The 22,994-nt window shown below is 39.4% G+C and overlaps 1 protein-coding gene across 1 annotated transcript in view; it reads right to left on the bottom strand.

Moving 5' to 3' along the window:
* The window catches only part of l(2)gl (LLGL domain-containing protein l(2)gl), a 452,154-nt gene that overhangs the window by 202,639 nt on the left and 226,521 nt on the right, over window positions 1-22,994 (bottom strand). Inside the window, exon 16 of the mRNA XM_068228315.1 lies at window positions 12,293-12,576. Within this exon, the coding sequence (XP_068084416.1) occupies window positions 12,293-12,576 (284 nt within the window). The remainder of the gene's footprint in view (window positions 1-12,292; window positions 12,577-22,994) is intronic.

The following is a 22,994-nucleotide window of genomic DNA, read 5'->3' as shown; positions in this document are numbered from 1 at the left end:
CAAAGTGGTTGCACTTGAGCAACCGATCAGCTTGCATGGCAGTGTGCATCTTTAGCAACAAACTACCATTGCACATTTTCTTTAGATCTTTCAGTTCGCTGTAGACACCTTCCATGTGCCTACTAAACTAAATAGACTTTACCAGCTTGAAGTCACTCCCATCAGTTCTGGTAGCAACCAGAAACCTAGGAAAGCTGGATCCCATCCCTTCATGCTGCTCTTGGTCTCAGGGGGTTGAACCCCTCAAGGAATCAAATGATGATGAATTCGGTGGGGGACCATCTTGGACAGGCTGAAGACGTTTCGAAGCCATGGCCGAAATCATCCTCTCTGAATGCCACCCACTCCGATCAGGGGCCTCTGCAGCCGAACCAAGCAGCCAAGGCAATACCCACCTGGTTGTAGAAGGTATTGTCTGGGGTCTGATGTTGTACGATGCCTAATACATGATGACTGAGGCAATGAGCACTAGGACTCTCTTCCTCCAATCACCCGCAATAGCATGTACCCCATAGCATGTACAGAGTAATAAATATAGAGAAAAAATGAAAAACAATAAGAATATGCCCCTCTGGCATTCAGCTGTGCAGGGACCTGTGTTGTCAGGCGGATGCTACTGCACGGGTACATGGCGCTCCCACCCGCAGGCTTTCCAGGGTCTCGAGCAGGTTTTTGAGCGCAATCGCACATGTAAGAGGCCCATCTCTGAGCAGCACACACATCAAGAATTTTGAATCAGTCTACAACTAACCCTAAAAAAATAAAAAAATAATAAAGAGGGGACCGATGGCCACATGACCCTTTTAGTCGCTTTCTACGACAGGCAGGGATTACCTGTGAATGTATTCAGCCCCTACCATCCAGAGGGGGTCAAACACATGATACCAAACCGCAATTCTGTCCGCGACGAGGTTGCCCCTTATGACAGGCAAGGGAAACCGTGGGTGTATTCTTCATCTGTGTCCCCCACCCACAGGGGGTGGTTGAATATTTTTTATGAATATGTTACAGACATGAAAATTCGTATTTGGAATCTCCTTCCTCTTAAGGGGGTGAGGGGATGAAAAGAAGTGAAAAAGAAGTTGAATTCTTTTTATGAGTATACTTATATCTCAAAAAACTGAAAATGTTACAGACATGAAAATTGGTATTTGGAATCTCCTTTCAAAATAAAGAAATACATACTTCACCATTTTATGAGAATCCATTGAATAGGGGTGAAAAGGAGAGCAAAATTGGTAGAATTTTTTAATGACAATAGTGATGCTTATATTTCTAAAACTGAAGATGTTACTCTGCAGGTGTTTGGTTCTTAACGAATCTCCTGTTCTGAAATCATTCATGGGAGGCCTTACCAGTGTTCAGTACATTTCCTCTAAAGCAACACCTAAACAGCCTTGTGAAGATGTGGAGTGTCAATGAATCAACTAAGCGTAATTCAGTAGATCGGTTTGAACCAGCTTTCCTATTGGAAGAAAATATCAATAACCGACCCTCATAGTACCAAACCTACAAGGGAACTACACAATGGTAAGACTAACCAGACCTTCAACAGAAAAGGAGGCATGGTTTAATTTCCTGCACGTTTCCTTGATATCCATGCAAGTGAAGCTGCAGGTAACAGCTAGTTGTTAAAATATATGAATATACATAGTTTGGAAAATTGTAGAAAAACAAGTAATGCCTAATTTCTTTATAACTGACCAACATTAATTATCTCCTGCAACAGTTTACTACTTCACAGAATGTGTAATAGATTCAACACAGCTGTCCTACATGGTAAGAATCTAGAGCTCACATTACAGATTAATCTATTTATGGATAATTTTACTGGCACACCAAAGGAATAACATTGTAACAGGTAGTAAAAAGAACACACAAAGCAAAAGGAAAGTAATCTTTGTAGAGACCATAAAGGCACTACTACTGATTAAGAAACAAAAATGAACAACCTACTAGAAGAAGAAACTTATAAGAAAGTAAGAAATCCCACTAACAAAATTAATACACAAGTCACCCGACTAGTGAAGAGCTCAACACTTCCAGAACACTTGCAGAAGACCTTACTAAATTCAGACCCGGTACCTCCACTCATTTATGGCCTCCCAAAACTACACAAGAATGATGTGCCACTAAGACCAATCGTGAGTGCCATTGGTTCTGCAACCCACGAGTTAGCCCGCTATATTTCATCACTGTTACAGCCAGAAACAGGGAAGACAGAACATCACGTTAATGATTCGAAACACTTCTTGCAGAAGTTACATGAGCTACGAGTGGACGAAGGTGACATCCTGGTAAGCTTTGATGTTACGTCACTTTTTACTAATATACCAGAAGAAGAAACGCTTGCTTACATCAGACAATACCTGTCTGAGGACTTGACAAATCTGGCAGCGGTTTGTTTAAAATCTACTTACTTCTACTACAGAGGGGAGTATTACGAACAGACAGAAGGAGCAGCAATGGGTTCACCTCTGTCACCAGTGGCTGCTAATATTTTTATGGAACACTGAGTCTGCTGCATTAACTACAGTGCCATTGAAACCTAAGTGCTTCTATAGTTACGTGATGATACATTTTTGGTCTGGCCACATGGAAGGGAAACATTAAATGAATTTTTGGAACACCTAAATTCTATTAACAGTAAGATCAAATTCACGATGAAAGTAGAAAAGAAAGGTAAATTACCTTTTCTTGATGTGATGGTATACAAGAAGAATGATGGTACACTAGGCCATGCAATGTACAGGAAACCTACACATTCTGAAAGATACCTTCATAAGTCCACACATCACCACCCGTGCCAAAAAGCAGCTCTCCTTTACTAGGGTGAACAACGTTGCAGACGCGGATAACCACTCAAGTGCATTAAGAGAACTGACAACATTCATGAAGAAAAACGGCTATATGGCAGGAGACATAGCACAAGCTGTGAAGATCAAGGAGCCAAACAGGGATAGTACCAACCAGGACTACAGTAAAAAGAAGAAAGTATTCCTTCCTTACGTGGCAGGTATAACTGACAGAATAGGGCGCATTCTTAGGAAGCACAATATAATTCCAGTTTTCACCACAGACCGGAAGCTCAAATCCTAGTTTCGACCATTCAAAGAAAAACTACATCTTGAAACGCCAGGCATGTATGAAGTTCCATCTGGTTGTGGTTGCTCATATACTGGCATGACGAAAAGGCTTGCCAGCACCAGGGTGAAAGAACACATTAGATCGGTAAAGAATGTCGCTCTTTCATCCTCCACAGAGAATGCTATAAGCCAGTCTGCCATAGCAGAACATGAAATCCTCTTTGACTAGGCGAAGGTCATCGCACCTGTAAAAGACTTCTATGCTCGACTGGCAAGAGAAGCCATAGACATAGAGCTGCGCCCAAATAACATCAACAGGGAAGACTGCTTCAAGGTATCAAATACATGGAGACCTGTACTCCAGAAATACATGCATAACACCACCATGGAACAGCGGGACGCACTCACGAAATCATCGACAGAGGGCGGTGAATTACAGCACGACGATCCTTCAGTCCTATTGGTGGGGTAGGCCGTGGATAGTACAGCCAAGTCTTCCACGTTTCTTTGAATATCTTTGCTCACTGTCGGAAGCATAATTTAACTTGCCCTGATGAAGACCAATGCAATTTGGCTGAAAGCTCGGCTTCATTAAATAAACATAGTGGCTTTAATCCAGTATTCATTTATTTATTTACAGTAGAAGTCCGCTATAGCGAGTATGGCATATAATGAGAACTCCGCTATAGCGACGATTGTTTTCTGTCCCTTCAAAATTCCTATATTAAAATGTGTATCGTCCTTCAGTTACAGCGAGAGCCCCATCACTGACGCATCCGTTATTATGAGCGATTAACGCGCACGATTTTTTCCGTTACCAATATTTATGCACCTCAGTGATGATATTGCAAGCGATCGATTACCTTCGATATCGTTTCCTCGCTATGTGCACTAGCGAGTTCTCTCATCGACATTCAAAGGCGATGTCAGAGTCGATTAGTAATACCCGTCGACTGCTGTTCCGTAAAGAAAATTTGAAAAAAGAGAACATTTTTTCGTAATAAATGAGTAAATAATGTGTCTGATGAAATGTCGTATGGCTTTTAGTGCCGGGATATTCCAGGACGTGTTCGGCTCGCCAGGTGCAGGTCTTTCTATGTGACTCCCGTAGGCGTTTAAAATTAAAAATTTCATTGTTCCGTATTGAAAAGTATTACAGTTAAAATTGAAATAATAAATAAAGAGGTTCAACTTATTCAATACAAAAGAATAAGAAATGCAGTGATTACATTCTTATTTTATAATAAGTAGAAGTGGTACCGGTTTCGACCCTAGTCCAGGTCATCATCAGCCGATTAAAACATGAAAAACAATGCACAGGAAAAAGAAAATAAAAGATCAAGTTCACTCCGGATCAGGAGAAGAGGCGATCTAAAAATGACGGGGGTAGACACTGTAAAATTCAGAAGAAGTAAAATGTAAGTCACTTCTGTGGTTTCAAACGCCAAAGTAAAATGAAGAATAGCTTAATGATCCAGTGTTTACTTTGGTCGCGGGAATGTACGTGATGAGGATGAAATGATGATGAAGACAACACATACACCCAGCGACCGTGCCATTGGAATTAACCAATTAAGTTTAAAATCCCCGACCCAGCCGGGAATCGAACCCGGGACTCTCTGAAGCGATGGCCAGTGCGCTGACCGTTCAGCCAACGAGTCGGACATGTGTCTGATAACGGTTGTTAACCCGTTAAAAATTAAGGCTGACTCAACGACTGCTTAATTTTGAGGCTAAATACTGCATTTAAGTAAGAATGGGATACACCTCGAAATATGACAGCTGATGGCAGGGCTGTTGAGGATCCAACCAGCCTTCGGGCTGAGGACTAAACATACACATGTATTATGAAATATTTTCATGTGAAATTAAATACATCTTCATTACAGATTGTTATGCATTTCAGGATTCAGTCTGCAAGCCTCTGTGAATTAACAAAGTGCCTCAACAATCCTCTATTGCAATTAGTTCTGTGGTCTCATTTAGTTACAAACTTCATACTTCTTCACTGTAGCCTAACTAACAATAGTACAACGAAAGTTTCAGAATTGCTAAATTATTATTAGGCCCTTTCCCTTTTCTCTACTCCCTTATTCAATGTGTGTTAAATCATCTCATTTTAACAAAAAAAATAGAATAATGAATTAAAATTTCACCTTTTTTCCTACCGTATATTTAACTTTATTTTTTCAGAATATAATTGAAATTCTTCCTGTTTCATAATATAAATATTTTTCTCCTTACATTATTTTATTACTAGCTGATGTACCCGTGCTTTGCTACGGAATTCTACATTGTATATAGAATTCTAGGTTAGATGGTGTACACGTTGTGAGCACGATTGTCTTAAATTGTATAGCTTTTAACGTTACCCTAGAAACGCAATGGGAGGTCACCAAACATCTTTTCTCATATGAAGACTGAGGGAATTTTCACTGTAATGGTAGACCCAATTTCATACCGTCAGTCACAATCAGGTTGGGATGTTTTCATTATAATGCCTTTTTACATCCTCAGAAAGACTGTCTTAGTGGTTTTCCCAACTGAAACGAACAAACAATGACGTCAAGAGGAATGGCGCGATTAAAAGCAATGCTTTCATATTACGAAACACTCGTTCAAATTAAACACCACACATTTTCTCACTTTTAACGAACAGGACTATGCTGCCTATCTAACAGTCCAAAGTTCCAGACCTGGAATGACCAAACCGCAGACAGCCGTGATCCGTGAACACTCTTCGCCTTTCTTCGGCGGGGAGAGGGTTGAATAGTGGAGACTCCCAGGGCAAAAACTATGCCCAGTTACTATTCTGTTTCCTAGGAGTACCCAATGAGTCGGAAAATATCAATTCACTACACTGGCGGTGGAAAAATCTATCTGACTTGAAGGCAAATTATTCCTCCAAGCGAGAAGACAAACCTCCTCTTCAATGCTAGTTTGGAATAAATTGAATGTAGAATTTAATAAAAGTGAAGAGAAAGAAACTACTCTTTTCTGAGTTGAATTTTGAGTTATTTAGTGAATATTGTGGTGCTATAATTTGGAAAAGGCCTAAATTGTTATTCTAGACCAGGCCATACTACTACTACTACTACTACTACTACTAAGGGAGGCTCTGCCTTAGGTATGCACACTGCTCATTCAAAACAGCGCGTCAGAGTAGGGATGAAATAGCTGAAATACTATGATGATCCAGTGTGTTATGTACCAGCTCTATCAGAAAATGTATGAACCAGAGGAATGGCATGCTAAAGAAGAAAGTTTTCTAACTCCCCGGCTATTTCCCGCCAATATTCAGTCAGGCTGTTATACTCGATACGCAGCAGTAATCCCATCTATCGGAGTTGAGAGACAGCATAAGAGACAAAGAATATCACAATAAACACTGGTCAATGTAATGGTATTGTTGATCAATGTTATGCACTTTCAATATTATAGGCATTCACATTTTGTTTTATTCCCACTCTGAAATACCACTCTTATCATAGTCGGTACGGTAAAACAGAATAAAAGATAAATTTTTTTTTTTTTTTTTTTGCTAGCGGCTTTACGTCGCACCGACACAGATAGGTCTTATGGCGACGATGGGATAGGAAAGGCCTAGGAGTTGGAAGGGAGCGGCCGTGGCCTTAATTAAGGTACAGCCCCAGCATTTGCCTGGTGTGAAAATGCGAAACCACGGAAAACCATCTTCAGGGCTGCCGATAGTGGGATTCGAACCTACTATCTCCCGGATGCAAGCTCACAGCCGCGCGCCTCTACACGCACGGCCAACTCGCCCGGTAAAAGATAAATGATCGGAAATTGTATTCTCTATAACTTTTTTATCTAGTATTTTTCGATAGGACCAATAATTGATATTTAAAAATTACATTTTAGGCACCTTCCCCTAAACTACAATTTCATCCAGGATGAATAAAATTGTTTATAGCTTAGACTATAGTTTCTTATTCCCCTACTCTATATACCGATTTTCATTAAATTCCGTTAACTCATTTTCTCGTGGCTCGGCATTGATATGGACTTCGCAACAAAACATGACTATCTGTGTTATCATAGCCAGTACGGTAAAAATGTATAAGGCATAAATGGTCGGAAATTTAATTCTCTATAACTTTGGTTATGTAGTATTTAACGATATAACAATTAATAATATAAATATTTGAGAATTACATTTAGGCCTTCCCCTAAATTACCATTTCACTCAGCGCAAATAAAATTACTTATAGCTTAAATTGTAGTGGCTCATTCTCCGACTTTGCGTACCAATTTTCAATGAAATAGGACCACTAATAACGCAAGTATTTAAAAATTAAATTTTAGGCCTTCCCGTAAACTACCATTTCACTCAGCGTGAATAAAATTATTTATGGCCTAGATTGTAGTGACTTATTTTCCGACTTTGCATACCCATTTTAATTAAATTCTCTTTGGCCGTTTTCTAGTGACGAGTGTACATACATACATACATACATACATACATACAGACAGACAGACAGACAGACAGACAGACATTACAGAAAAGTAAAAAGTGCATTTCCTGGTTACTGTGAACATGACCGATGCAGAAATACCATTCTTTTCAAATTCTGAGCAATGTACAGACAAAACTCTTATTTTATACTAGCAAGATACCCGTGCTTCGCTACGGTATTATACTGAAATTTATAATTGAATGCTTATTGTTTTAGATATATAATCTGCCGAAATTCGCGATCTGACTCGTTTTCTATTATTTTACAGCACGTTTCCTCCCATTTTTCAATATTCCTTTCCAGCAATTGATTTCGTACTTCCCGGGCTAGGCTCAGGTATTCCTCCTGGTCAGTTGGGTCCGTAAATCTTTGCCATCTTTTACTTTAATCATTTTTAATATGGATAAAATCCTTCAGGAGATGCGGCGTGGTGTCATATTGGGTGATTTGGCGGCACTGAACCCGCGGTTGGACTGCATTCTTAGTCATTACCCGTCCAGGAGCCGTTGCCAGCGCGGTCCGCACATTTGACGACGGTCCGGAACATCATTATTATTATTATTATTATTATTATTATTATTATGTGTTGCTGGAATGGCTGATGACAGGGAAAACCGGAGTATCTGGAGAAAAACCTGTACCACCTCCGTTTTGTCCAGCACGAATGTCACATGGAGTGACCGGGATTTGAACGACGGAACCCAGCTTTGAGAGGCCGGCGCAGTGCCGCCTGAGCAACGGAGGATCCTTGTAAGTACATTAGTAACAGTAAAATCAATTGGTCTCACCTCCTTCTACACCCCACCGCCGTTAAGTTTATTTACCGCCAACCCCCTCCCCCCCCCCCCCACAAAAAGAAATGAAAAGAAGGCTTGTTTCTTTATGTTTAAGGGAGATTCCAAACACCAATGTTCACGTCTATTACCTTCAGTTTTGAGATATAAGTATCCCCATAAAAGTAATTTACTTTTTTCACTTCATTTCACACTACCCCCCCCCCCCCCTAAGTGAACTTTCCCGAAAAAAATACTTGTTTCTTTAATAGTAAAGGATCTTCTAAATACCAATTATCACGACTCTAACTTCTTCAGTTTTTGATTTATGTGTTCTCATGAAAGGAATTCAACTCCTTTACACTCCCGCCCTCCAAGATGGTTTCCCGCCCAAAACGCGTTTTTCTTTGTTTTTAAAGGAGATCCAAATACGAATTTTCACATCTGTAATAACTTTAGTTTTTATTAGATGTATGTATTCTCATACAATTAAGCCAATTAATTTTTCAATTCTTTCACACACACACACACACACACACACACACACACACACACACACACATACACACACACACACCCCGCTTCATTGGATTTTAAGAGAATACATGTATTTTTACTTTTAAAGCAGATTGAAAATATCAAATTTCACGTCTGTAAAATCTTCATTTTTGATATATCAGTAGCCTAATTAAAAGAATTAACACCATTTTCAGTCACTTTAACCCCCCCCTCCACCCAGGTGATATTTCCGAAAACTAAAAATACACGTTTCTTTATGTTTAATAGAGATAAAAAATACCATTTTTCACTTCTGTAACATGTTAAGTTTTTTAGATATACTGTAAAAATTCTCATTTCAAAATTTCACCCCTTTTGAGTTCCCCTTAAGTGGAGTTTCCAAAAACAAATCACCTATGTTTCTTTACATTTACAGGAGATTCCAAACACCCACTTTTTACGTCTGAAACATTTTACGTTTCCAAGATATTCTGTAGATTTATAGTCTTTCAAAAATTCACCCCAATTTGTCACTCCTGTTTAACCGCCATTAATTGGATTTTCCGAAAACAAAATATACGTGTTTCTTTATTTTTAAACGAGATTCTAAATACCAATTTTCACATCTATAACCTTTAAAAGTTTTGAGATATAGATACACTCATTTTAAAATAGTACCCCCTTTTCACCCCCTCCCTTAATTGGATTTTCCAGAAACAAAAAAAATACGTGTTTCTTTATTTTTAAAGGAGATCCCAAACATCGATTTTCAGGTCTGTAATATCTTCAGTTTCTGAGATATAAGTAACCTCATTAAAGGCATTCAACCCATTTTCCACCCCTTTTCACTCCTCCTATTGCGATTTTCCGAAAACAAAAAAATTCGTGTTTCTTTATTTTTAATGAAGATTCTAAATACCAGTTTTTACATCTGCAAACTTTAAATGTTTGGAGATAGAGATTCGCTCATTTTAAAAATTCACCCCCTTTTCACCCTCCCATTAATTGGATTTTCCAAAAACAAAAAAAAATACGTGTTTCTTTATTTTTAAAAGAGATCAAAAGTACCAATTTTCAGGTCTGTAATATCTTCAGTTTCTGAGATATAAGTACCGGTATCCTGATTGAAGGCATTCAACCCATTTTTCCCCATTTTCACCCTTTTTCACCCCTCCTATTGGGGTTTTCAAAAACAAGAAAATACGTGTATCCTTATTTTAAAAGAAAATTCTAAATACCAATTTTTACATCTGTAAACTTTTAAAGTTTTGAGATATAGATACACTCTTTTTAAAATTTCACCCCCTTAGCGACGGAATATCAAAAAATCCTCTCTTAGCGAGCACCTACATCTTAATATGAATATATCCCCAAAATTTCATTTCTTTATGTCCAGTAGTTTTGGCTCGGCGATGATGAATCAGTCAGTCAGTCAGTCAGTCAGTCAGTCAGTCAGTCAGTCAGTCAGTCAGTCAGGACAAGTTATTTTATATATATAGATATATAGATTTAGACAATATGGTAGCCATTTTCCATATATGTACGTGATTGGTCAAGCAGGATATAGATTGAAAGTAACCAATAAGTTTTGCGTATCTTCCAATGCAAGAAGCCACACAACTAACTGGGTACGAGCACTAAGTTTGCAATCAAACCAATGAACATTACGATTTTATATCTCTCTTACTATGTTCTTGATTCAAGTCATCTATCGTATTCTTTGTTTGTCTTTCATTTGTTAAGCAATATGTTTATTGGTGTGCCAGCAATCAACATAGGAGAAATTTATAGACTCTTACTAAGGGTAAGTCAAAAAGGTTAAAATTACGGTGACATTAATCTCAGCTAATGTTTTTAGAAATTGATTATCAAGATTGCTGTAAAAGTAGTGACTAACCTATATAACCCTTTTCAGCATATCTTTTGCAGAACTTAATTTTCGGTTCTAATAAAGAACACGAGTGAAAAATGTTGTAACAATAATATTAAGTTGTCGAATATACATAACTAACATGGTACCGATTCTTATTGAAGTTGCTATGAAATATGGGTAACTAGGCTACATTGATAGACAGTACTGTATAATTAAACCCAGGTACACTATCTGCTTTTCCTTATAATGGGACACAATTTCTAGGAAAATTTAATCAATTTTTGGTTTAAGGAAATATCACCAGAATGTAAATAATTCCCAATGAGTTTGTTATACTGGCATTTCAATGAATCCAAAAGCTCATTCCTACCTTCACCTTAATCTCTTCATTCTGAGGGTTTTTTTCCTTTATGTTGCACTGACACAGATAGGTCTTATGGTGATGATGGGATAGGAGAGGCCAAGGAATTATTATTATTATTATTATTATTATTATTATTTATTTTCCTTAAATTGTACATGTACAATTTAGGGGTGGTAGATGGAGAAAGGGCAAGCCCCACATACATGGAAGTGCCTCCATCTCCACATGTGTACATAAACTCTACTGAATATTTACATACAAACTTATGCAGACAATTTTAAATTTACATATTTACACTACAAACACTGTACCCTTAGAATAATAATTATCTTAATTTATCCTGAAAATATTAGAGTAAGAACACCCAGCCATTTATACTCTCACTCAGACCCCTGTGTACACACTCATTCACAACCACTCACACGCACATGGGAAGGAAGCGTCCATGGCCTTAAATAAGGTACAGCCACAGGATTTGCATGTTGTGGAAATGGAAAACCATGGAAAATCATCTTCAGGGTTGCCAACACTGGGGTTCAAATCCACAAGCTCCCAAATGCAAGCTGACAGCTATGTGACCCAAACCGCACAGCCACTTGCTTGGTATTTCAAGTACCCTCCTGCCACTATTCCCACCTGCTTGTACCAACAATTATTCCTACCGATCTCGCTATCCATCGCACTTCAGGCTGTTGTGCTCCATTCTGGGTTGATAAGTGGCCAATATTTTGCCATCTTTCCAATAGGCTTTGTCAAGGCTGACAAAGTCAAGGCCCCAAAATTCTAAGAAACAAAATCATTCCCACTACTTCCACATCTGCTACTTCTGGTTTATATAGTATTCTTGACCTGACATTCAATCCTCTTAGCATTTCTTTCCAACTGATATCACCTCAGTCTTGGAAATACTACTTTTAATATCAAACTCCTTGCACCTCTTTTCAAGCTCAAGTTATTAGTAGGCTATCAAGCACAGTTCTATTATTAAGGCCAAATCAACGACATAGTCGTAACAGCTTATTACATTTTCACCCAACCGAATCCATCCCCGCCTTTCAGTTAATGATCTGTGTACACTACAAACAATTTAATACACAATAAAAAAATGTTGGCTTTCAAGAGTTAATCAACATGATCATGAAAATTGAACACAATTACATAATAAATATAGCATCTAATACTTTTCCTCATCAAAACAATAAAAATAGGAGATACTTTACCTTAAACTGCTCTTCTGAACAAATGACAACACGATGTGGGGAACTGGTGTCCGGTGGTTTGCGGACTCCCTTTGTAACTTCAAATGGTTCTGGTAAGGGAACATTTGCACCATCAAGGACTGCAATAGCAATTACTGGTGCTCGATGCTTCAATTGAATTTCTTTGCCTAACTGCGATGACACATCTTCCTCCAATCTTCTTTGGCCACTTGGTATTGTTATAGTGAATACAAATACTGTGCCATTATTTGTACCAGCCCAAAAGGTAGGAGACATATTCTGTACTGTAACAAAAATATTAATGAAAAAAATAAATGAAAGAATGGCTGAAAAACCACAGTAAAAGTGCATGTTAGTATAGTTCACTTCAAAATGGTTATTGCAATTGTTGCTTAAAAAAAAGAGAGAGAGAGAGAGAGAGAAGATGAAAAGACAAGGAATAACTCCAAGATAGTGTCACTAGACTGATTCCTACTTCATCTATGTACAGGTACAGGTAAGTCAATGTCAAGAGGATCGTCAAAGACCAAAACAGTGTTCCACAGTTATGAGTAGTGTGGCTTATGCCTGGGCATTTCTACAGGCACAACATGAAAATGCTATGATAGTACTGCATTCTGCATTAAACCTGACTAATGATTTTACTAACAATAAAACCAGGCTAGCAGGCCATGACAAACAGTACAGTGACACCGAAGTACTGTCAACTACTGTGCCTTATCATGCCCGGCAACAGGTGGAAGCCATTGAAATCCTGAAGCACATCAACAGCCTCAACTGTAAGAAGAAATCTGAACAGGTAAACAAAACCTAGTTTCCAGTCCTGAAAGACTTAAATCCTGATGGACACGATGGCCGAGGTAGAACAGAAAAAGCAACAGGTGATCAGTTGCCTGTCTCCACCAAGGTAGGTCTGTTATGGTGAGGGATGAAAAGAGGGTGAAAACCGGTCTAGAAGACAGCAAGGCGCGACCTTCACACCAGTTGTTACCGAGCAGTGGGATTGAAAGCAAGTTAAGATGTTAGTGTGGCCTAAAGGTGAATATCGCGCAATTAACCACTACAATTTTGCTCCTGGATTAACTGCTGACCAGTGCCTGGAGGAAATGACTCCTGTGCTGGGGAAAGACTGTCCACAGCGGACAACAATTTTCCGCTGGTACAAAGAGTTCCAGAGGAGAAATTTTGGGGTTGAAGACGATCCTCGTTCTGGGCGACCGTTGAATCAGTGACTGAGGAAAACATTGAAGCTGTGAGGAGAATGTTCCAGCAAGAGAGGTGCTTGACATATCGGCAGGTAGAAGAGACCCTTCACATCCCTGCACCAGCTATTCATTTAATTCTACACGACCATCTCCATGTTAGAAAGGTTTGTTCCCTTTGGGCGCCCCATTCACTTTCAGAGGAACAAAGGGCACATCGAGTGAAATGGTGCCGGGAAATGCTAAAACAGTTTGAAAATGGGACCTCGTGTAACGTCAATAGCATCGTTACAGGTGACGAAACTCGGCTTTATTATTACTATGTCCCAACAAAATCCCAGAACAAGGTGTGGCTGTTTGAAGATGAGGGTACTCCTGTGACTGTGCGAAAGTCAAGGTCAGTGAAGAAAAGAATAATTGCAGTATTCTTCACTAAACGGGGCATCCTGACTCAGGATGTGCTAGAAACACAAAGGACAGTTACTGCAAAGTGGTACAGTGAGACTTGTCTGCCTCAGATCATCTAGGCTCTCAAGCAGCTCCGTCCAAGGTCACGGCTCAACACTTGGCTCTTGCATCACGACAATGCTCCAGCACATCGTGCTAATGTAACAATGGATTTTCTTGCCAGATCAGGGTTGACTGTGCTTATTCACCCTCCATACAGTCCTGATCTTGCCCCATGTACGTAGCTTCAATCTTAAAATACACTCAACAAACGCAATGGAAATCTGTGTTTAAAATGTACACAGCTTCAAACTTGGACGAATTTAGTTGTAAGTGTGGGTCCAAACATATTTAATACAACTATTGATTGGCTGGAGGGAATACTTAAAAATTGTGAAGACTGTTAAATGTGTACTGACAGGTGGACTTTACACAATTAAATTCTTTTAGAATTTTTTTCCGAGATTTTTAAAGTCAATACGGAACCAGAATGAAGTTCATTACTTGTAATAATAATGCTAACCAGGCATATAAAAATGCAAATTTGTTTTTACATATTAAAACCACAGTTGCTAAAATCGGCAAAGACATATTTTTTTAAAAACAGTGTCTCAAAGATAACTTAACCCCAAAATTCTTCAGTGTCTATCTTAACGTAAGAAGGGTAGCGTTACAACAACTATGCCACAACCTTCTATGCTTAACACGTTGAGTGCCAAGCGACCCCATATGGGTACGTGAGAGTAGTCAAGTTTTTGAACTCCACGTCCCCATATGGGGTCGTACGTTCGTTCTAAATCGAGAACTGTGCGAACCCATTTGGGTGCGCAGTAAGTATGTGATTTGAAGCTGTATAAGTTCTCTTCCTGCCATCTGCTGGTCGTCTATTTAAGTACGTGGATAGTCCACCTTCCATTCCTCAATTCCTGTTTTGGCGCGACCCCATACGGGTACGTCAAGAGTGCTTTGTAGGGTGACAAAATCATTGCCTATCTCGCGCACGGATTGTTTATGTAACTGTGCAGTGCTGTGAGTTTCTTTTTTAAGTCGTTGCGAGTAAATCGAGGGGTAGAGTACTGAGTACAGATAGTCTGGACGATATATCGAACAAGTCGGACAATGATGTAAACGAAGTATATAGTTACAGTGATTTTGAACCCACTACAGAACAAATAGCGATCTCACACGTTCATCCATATTGATAAATTATAGTCTTCTGCATACACATCCCCACTTTATTCCGGGTTTCCAAGCCAGCTGTTGCAACAGTTATGACCGTCTTCAACGATATAGTCACTGGTTTCCCATGTTGCACAATTATCGCTGCTAGGTTCTCTTACTCAAATTAAATGTTATACAAATAAAATTATACTCTTATTCAATATTCCGTAACTACTAATTCTTCATATAATACTATTCTGTTATATAACAACATTTTGTACGATATTTTCCTAACCTAAAATCAGAAGATCGTCATTTACAAACATTTCCTGATCTAAAATCGGGAATCGTACATTTTTACGGTTCCAGTATGAATAAGCTAACACATCTCTCATAATCAACAGCATATAACGCGTCCCTGCAAAGGAAGAGGTAAGTATGACCGAGCATTGGGACAGTAACTACTGTATACATGCGACCCCATATGGGGGCGCGCGTACGTGTACAATTCGTAATGACCAATACGACCCCATATGGGGTCGCAATATTTTACCTAATATACATAATAACTTGACCTAATATATCATAAATACATCCTCATTTCAGCGATCATTTGCTTGGTTAAGCCTGTGAACGTTTTGGCACCAGGGAGTAACTCGATGTTATTAGCTCACGGCAGTAGACGGCAATCCTATGAAATTCGGGCTGGCACTTAACGTGTTAATTTTTATTCCAGGGAATCCTCTGTCAGCCATTAACTGATCACCAGTTTCTAACGATGCCAGTATCATTTGGGCTAACAGACAGAAGAAAATATATTTCTGTATACATCTGTAATTTCTGTCAATGACTGAAAAAAAAATACAACTTACTTTTTACGATTCACTACATTTTCACCGCATTTCTTCCTCAGTTATTCTCTTAGAATATCACATAAGTAGTATTTCCATACCTATTGGAACACTACAACACAACACAGTATGAAACTTTCCTTTTTTTTCCCCCCCTGCATTTTCTTACACTGTACATTCATGATTCCATTCAACTAAATGAAGCGACAAGTCCACATTCAATTCATCCGGTGGTCACTAGATTGCCATACACGCAGCATATAGTATTGACAAGGGGTGTATTATTGATGCCTAACTGGCAACCTGTGTGTCTGGGTTTGTGTGCCGTCTTCAGCATTAGAATTTATCATAGGTAAGGTCTCATCTTAACAGATGCGCAGGTTGCTTGTTAGGCGTCAATAACACACCAATGAAAATCACTGGTAAGGATCTTCGACTACCTTGTCATATCTTAGTCTTCACACTACTTACACATTTTCATACATGACTTTGATCATTTGTACTTCTCTGCTTTTTTTTATTTTTATTTTTTATCTAGTTGCTTTACGTCGCACCGACACAGTATGTCTTATGGCGATGATGGGACAGGAAAGGGCTAGGAAGGAAGCGGCCGTGGCCTTAATTAGGGTACAGCCCCAGCATTTGCCTGGTGTGAAAATGGGAAACCACGGAAAACCATTTTCAAGCCTGCCGATAGTGGGGTTCGAACCTACTATCTCCCGAATACTGGATAATGGCCGCACTTAAGCGACTGCAGCTATCGAGCTCGGTATAAACGTCATCACCGTCCGGCTCCATGGCTAAATGGTTAGCATGCTGGCTTCTGGTCACAGGGGTTCCGGGTTCATTCCCAGCAGGGTCAGGAATTTTAACCTTCATCGGTTAATTTCCTTGGCATGGCGACTGGGTATATGTGTCATCTTCATCAAAATTTCATTCTCATCACGACGCGCAGGTCTACGGGCATCAAATTAAAAGACCTGCACCTGGCGAGCCGAACAAATCCTCGGACACACCCGGCATGTAAAGCCATACGCCATTTCACTTCAATGTCATCACGAAATCCTTCCTGAAATCCTATCTTTTCTCCCTCATGTTCCTTAATGCAAAAATGAGATCAAAAGTTGATCTATTTCTTCTAAATCCTTACTGTTCTTCATTTCCTTTTCTACTTTCATCCTCAGTCTTCTGTCTAATATCTCTTAAAGATCTTTGCTACATGTGAAACGAGGGTGATTCCCCTATGGCTACTACATTCTTTCTTATCACTCTTTTTGAATACTGGGATTATCAAACCCTTCCTCCAATCTTTTGGTAATTCATTTTTTCTTCCATATCACCCAAAATAATCTATATATCCAATATAATAAAAAATAGGCTTGCATATAAGATGCCCAACGTAATTCTTGGTCCTGCTGCCTTTATCATCTCTGTAGCCACCTGATCCACATCTGATGCTTTGCCACTGAAAAGTAGTGTGAAGCTCCTTCTATTTCAAACATTGTTGTAACTTCATTTTTGGTTTGCTTCCACCATTTCTTCTTCATGATCCTCCTCTTCCTCCAGTTCTTTGAATCTGATATTAAGTAATTTAGCAAAATACTCCACCGATCTCTGGAGAATAACATATTTCCTTGGGTGTTGGGTGGTAGATCCCCCTGGCTTTTTGAAACAAAGTAAAAAAAAAAAAAAAAGCTTGCATATAAGATGCCCAACGTAATTCGTCAGAGAACAACAACTATTTGGCTTCAAAGCAGGTACGGCTCGTACTGCAGCTCCAATGACATCACATAAATTTGTGAATAGTTTCATCTGTCTGAACCGCGCAATAAAAACAAGCATCAAAGTCATGTGGTACATCTGTTTCGTAGTTAAGAAAAGTCTGCCTCCACAGCGTACTGCAGGTAGGTAGTTTTGTGTGTCTGACCAGCGCATTGCAAGCATGCATCAGTCTTGCGATATGTCTGTTTTGTAGTACGAATGTCCACCCGTGTAATGGTTAGCACAATTAGCTGCCGTTCTCACGAGTCCGAGTCCGATTCCCGGTACTGCGAGAGATTTAAGAATGGCAGGAAGGTTGATAAGCAGTAAAATGGAACATGCAGATCACCTCCATTGGCGGTGTAAATAAAATAAGCTACACCACCTCGGGATGAGGACACGAGTTTACTTTCATTAAGAAATATTCACGGTTGCTGCCATTTATGTACTGTAGCAAGTGAGATCACTAACAAAGTCATATCTTGTATCTCAGGCTAATGTTGGTAATTTCTGGAGAGAAGTAGGTTAAAAACGTGATAAAAACCAATCCAATCATAACAATTGTTTTACTCACCAATGTACCTAATAATAATAATAATATTAATAATATTACTAGTTTTACGTCCTACTAAATACTTTTATATAATTTTCAGAGACGCCAAACAAAACATACTATGAGTTTATAAAAAATGGAGACAACGGATGGACGAAATTAAGCATTATGATAATAAAAAGCATTACCTCCATAAATGCGGCAAGCTTTCCTTTTATTTATTTATTTCTTTTTCAGCATGAAACTTCTGGCACTATCTGGGCACTTGATAGCATACCTAAACTAAACAATGAGGTCTCTCTGATCTCACTTACAGCTGTTTAGGTAAATCCTGATGTGATAAATGTAGAGAACAAGCATGAAATATAGAGGGTGTTTCAAAAATAATATAGGTATTTCAAATGCATATATTTATTAAACTGTAAGACATACGAATATGAAACTTTACACACATATTTACGAACCTCTCAAGTTCAGATTACAGTGTTCAATATGTCCTCCATTAGCAACACAAACAATATCACATCTATACTCAAATTCCTCCCATACTCGGGCAAGCACGTCCTTCATCACAGAAGTTATGGCAGTATGGATCCGCTTCTTCAACTCTTCCAGGTTCTGTGGGAGTGGTGGTACATAAACGTTGTCTTTAACGAAACCCCACAGGAAGAAGTCACAGGGTGTCAATCCGGTGACCATGGAGCCTAGCTAAGACATGCTAAGTCACCAGCTCCTTGACGACCAATACAAAGGTTTGGTAGAGTTTCATTCAGATATTCACGCACTTGGCGACTCCAGTGAGGGAGTTGTGAAGTTGTCTTCGTGCAGCCTCGGAAACAACCAGTTTCGTAACATAGCGAGATACTGCTGACCGTTAACCGTGTTTACATCGAAGAAGAATGGGCCGTAAACAGATGATCGGGATATCGCACAAAACACATTGACTTTGGGCAAATCTCGTACATGTTCAATGACTGCGTGTGGGGTCTGTAGCCCCCGAATTCGAACACTGTGTTTGTTTACCTGACCACTAACATGGAAAGTTGCTTCATCACTGAACACGATGCGTAGTGCAAAAGTGTTATCATTGTCAAAAGCATCAAGAATCTTGTTACAAAATGCCACACATTTGCGTTTGTCAGCAGGACGCAGAGCTTGTAACAGCTGTAACTCTTAGAGCTTCATAACCAACCAACGTCTCAAAACACGCCAAATTGTTGTTTTAGGCAGTTGTAACTATCGACTGGCAAGACGAGTTGATTTTGAAGGACTACGTTGGAAAGCAGTTTCAATTCGTGCAACATTTTCTTCAGGAACACGAGGGCGGCCAGGACTCTTTCCTTTACATACACATCCTGTATGTACAAACTGTCGATACCATCTGCAAATGTTCCACCCATTCTGAGGATCAATTTGGAACCTTAACCTGAAACGTCTTTGCACTGTAATCATGGAATTGCACTTCACAAACTTGAGAACACAAAATGATTCATGCTGCGGAGTAGCCATTTTAAACATATGACGGTTACCAAGCAAAACAGAAGACAACTGACATCTAGCGGCTATTAATATAAAGTAGACTATGTATTTGTTTCTCCAATAGCCGAACCGAGGCGCAGCGATTGATAGTTTAGACAAAATAATACTTTATAATACGTACTGTATATTCTTTTTGAAACATGCTGTTTTAAAATAAAGGTCTGTGTTTTAACAGCCGCAGTTATCTGAAGAATGCTTCCAGTCACTATGTGTTACATTCGGAACTACAACTCTTTAACATTCGTTAGCGATCAGCTGGTGGGTTGGCACGCTTTCTACAGAAAGCTTTATTCATAAGGAGTGGCCTCTGCTTCACACACACCAACTGGAATAACAGAGACTATCTCCAGAAATCATTTGCAAATAGATTCTCACTGTTTGAACTCTATTACTGGGAATGGAAATATTTTTAAAAATTTCTAAAAGACGGGATCTCGGATGCTCTCGATGGCAGTGAAGACTACGTCATTTGGGATGACGACACCACCGATAGCAGGGTAGTTGGCGGCACGAGACGATTGTAATTCAAATTAAAACAGTGATTAGGTTTGCTTCTCAACTGACAGAGACAAATGACTGGCCATTAAGTTCTTTTGCATTAGGCCTAATATTGCATAATACGATTAAAAAAACTGTATGTCCAACTCTTATCCCTCTTCTCTACGGGGTCAAGTATGATGTCAACCTCATCAGAGGAGTTAATGAAATGAAATACATTATGTGACATAAGAATAAATAAAATTGACTATATTTAGTGTATATGCAGGCCTAAAAGTCATGTGTTCACCATTTATTGTCTTCTTTACTTGTTAAATTTAGAAATGCTGCCTTCCAATGAATTACATTTTTGTGGCCATAAAAGCGAAAGTAAATACAGTATCCTATATTTGTGTGAAACTTTTTTCTGTATCTGTCCTTATTAATTTGTATCTTATCTCCTGTTTAATTTACATTTAACCAATCCACACAGCACTTTCTTACTCCTTTAAACATCCTCTTGCAAGGTTTCTGTGAAGTTTTCCCAGTACTTCTGTTTCTCTTCCTGCACAATCTTCTGACATGCTTTCTTTGCTTCATGATACTTTTGCCTACTCTCTGTACTTCTGCCTCCTATCCATTTCCTCCAAGCTTTTAGTTTTTCTTTCACCGCAACCCTTACTTTGTTATTCCACAAGGGTGTCTCCTGTTCCTTTTTTTCTCTTTCCTGATAATCTAGCACATGTATCTTCTGGACATTTCACCATTCCTTGTTTGAACTTGGCCGATTCCTCTTCAACACTGCCAACGTCTTCTTTGCAAATTTGTTTCTTCAGTTCTTGGAACTTGTCTTGTGCTTCCTTTTCCGTTAATTTACACACCTCCATTTTTCTTTCTCTTGTCTTTTAATTTCACTACTTTATCAGGTCTTAATTTAGCCACTGGAATTTTATGGTCTCCTTCAAAATCATCTCTTGGCATAGCTGTCACATCTCCCGATTGTCTGTGTTTCTCCCTCCCAACTAAAATCAGATCAATCATTGTTTTGATCTCATTTGTCTCCATCCATATCTAGATACTTTTTGGCTGTTCTTCTTTCTGAACTAAATATTGCCAACTATTAATCCATTCCTCTCACAAAAATCTAGTAGTAGCTCTCCTTCTGCATTTTTATTTCCATAACTGAAAGGACCAATTATTTCTTCTTTATCTTGCCTGTCTGTTCCCCTGTGGGCATTCGTGTCTCCCACTATGATCAATTCTTTACCTTCAATGCACCTCTCCAGTTCCTCCAAGAACTCCCCTAGACTCTCTTTGACATTACCTGTCTGCATAAAATCTTGCACTCCACTCTCCAAGCCGACTCTGATTTTCATGATTCTGTCATTTACCAAGTAGACCTTCTCTATGTACTGTACCATGTCTTCCCTCCATTATTGGAGTTTGAACCTCCACTCCAAAACAACTGAAACCCCTTCTTCGAGCTCTTTTGTCCCTTTCCTTTCTACTTGGTTTCATTCAATCCCAACAATGCAGTGTCCTTTTCCAAGTATTCTATTAATTCTTCCGCCTTGCCGTTAAGGGTCAGGGCAGTTATGGTTGCAATCTTCGTCACTAGTTGCCCACTTTTCACAGTTCCCCCAGGAAGAGAACATCAGGAACTGCAAGTCCCTTTTGGGGGACGCCCTAACCGTTTCCGAGGTCTCAAATCGCTCTCAATCATTTTATAGGCTATTAGTACAATGGGACTGCCACACTCAAAGGCCTTGCCAAAATTCCTTCAGACCACCCCTAACATGGGAAAACAAACACCTTTTGCAGCCACTCCTAACATGGAATGCAGATGCTGTTAGATGGACTTTTGTGGCATTACCTCTACCAAGGGTCCATCTGCCCTCCTACAGAGCCTTATCTGCCCGAAGCCATTGGCCTTTTTAGATGGAACTCTTATTTATCCCTAAGTCCAGAGCTGCCTCTTCCGCCATTTCCACTGTACTGAAGTCCACCTTCTCCGCTGTAGATACTGTTGAGGTCTTTACTCGTAACCCAGAGCTGGGACCCTTACCAAATGTTACACACTGGGCGAGTGTGCTCTGGGACTCACATAGACAGGGGCACTACTCCCTGTGTAGGGCTGCCTCTGAAAAGGGTCCCTACCTGCTACCTATAGCGAGTATGATATGACAATTAGCATTTCCAAGAATAAAGTGGTGTCAATAGGGAAGAAACCTAAGAGAATTGAATGTCAGGTTAGGAATACAGCACTGAAACAGGTAGGACGTGTATTCTTCCAGGACGGCAGTATAGGAAGCGAGACTGAATCAAGATGCAGCAAAGCTAATGTAGTGAGTACACAGCAGCAATAAACAATATACTGTAAGAAAGAAGTCAACTCCCAGACAACACCGTCTTTACATCGAGCTGTCTTCAGACCAACTTTGCTTTACAGGAGTGAAGGCTAGGTGGACTCAGGATACCTTATTTATAGGTTAAAATGACGACATGGATGTATTGAGAATGATCATTGGTGGGAGAAATAGTAGGAGAGTACTTAGAATGAAGAGATATAGACTAAGATAGGACTGAACTCGATGGATGAGGCAGTACACATAAATCAGCTGCAGTGGTGGGGTCATGTGAGGCGAATAGACAGGGAGAGGTTATCTATGATAATAATGGACTCTTGTCGTGGAAGGCAAGAGAAGTGGAGG

Source organism: Anabrus simplex, chromosome 6 (genome assembly GCF_040414725.1).
Source record: "Anabrus simplex isolate iqAnaSimp1 chromosome 6, ASM4041472v1, whole genome shotgun sequence".
Taxonomy (NCBI): Eukaryota; Metazoa; Arthropoda; class Insecta; order Orthoptera; family Tettigoniidae; genus Anabrus; species Anabrus simplex.
The sequence above is the reverse complement of the archived record's forward strand: the minus strand, read 5'-3'. Positions and strand labels throughout refer to the sequence as shown.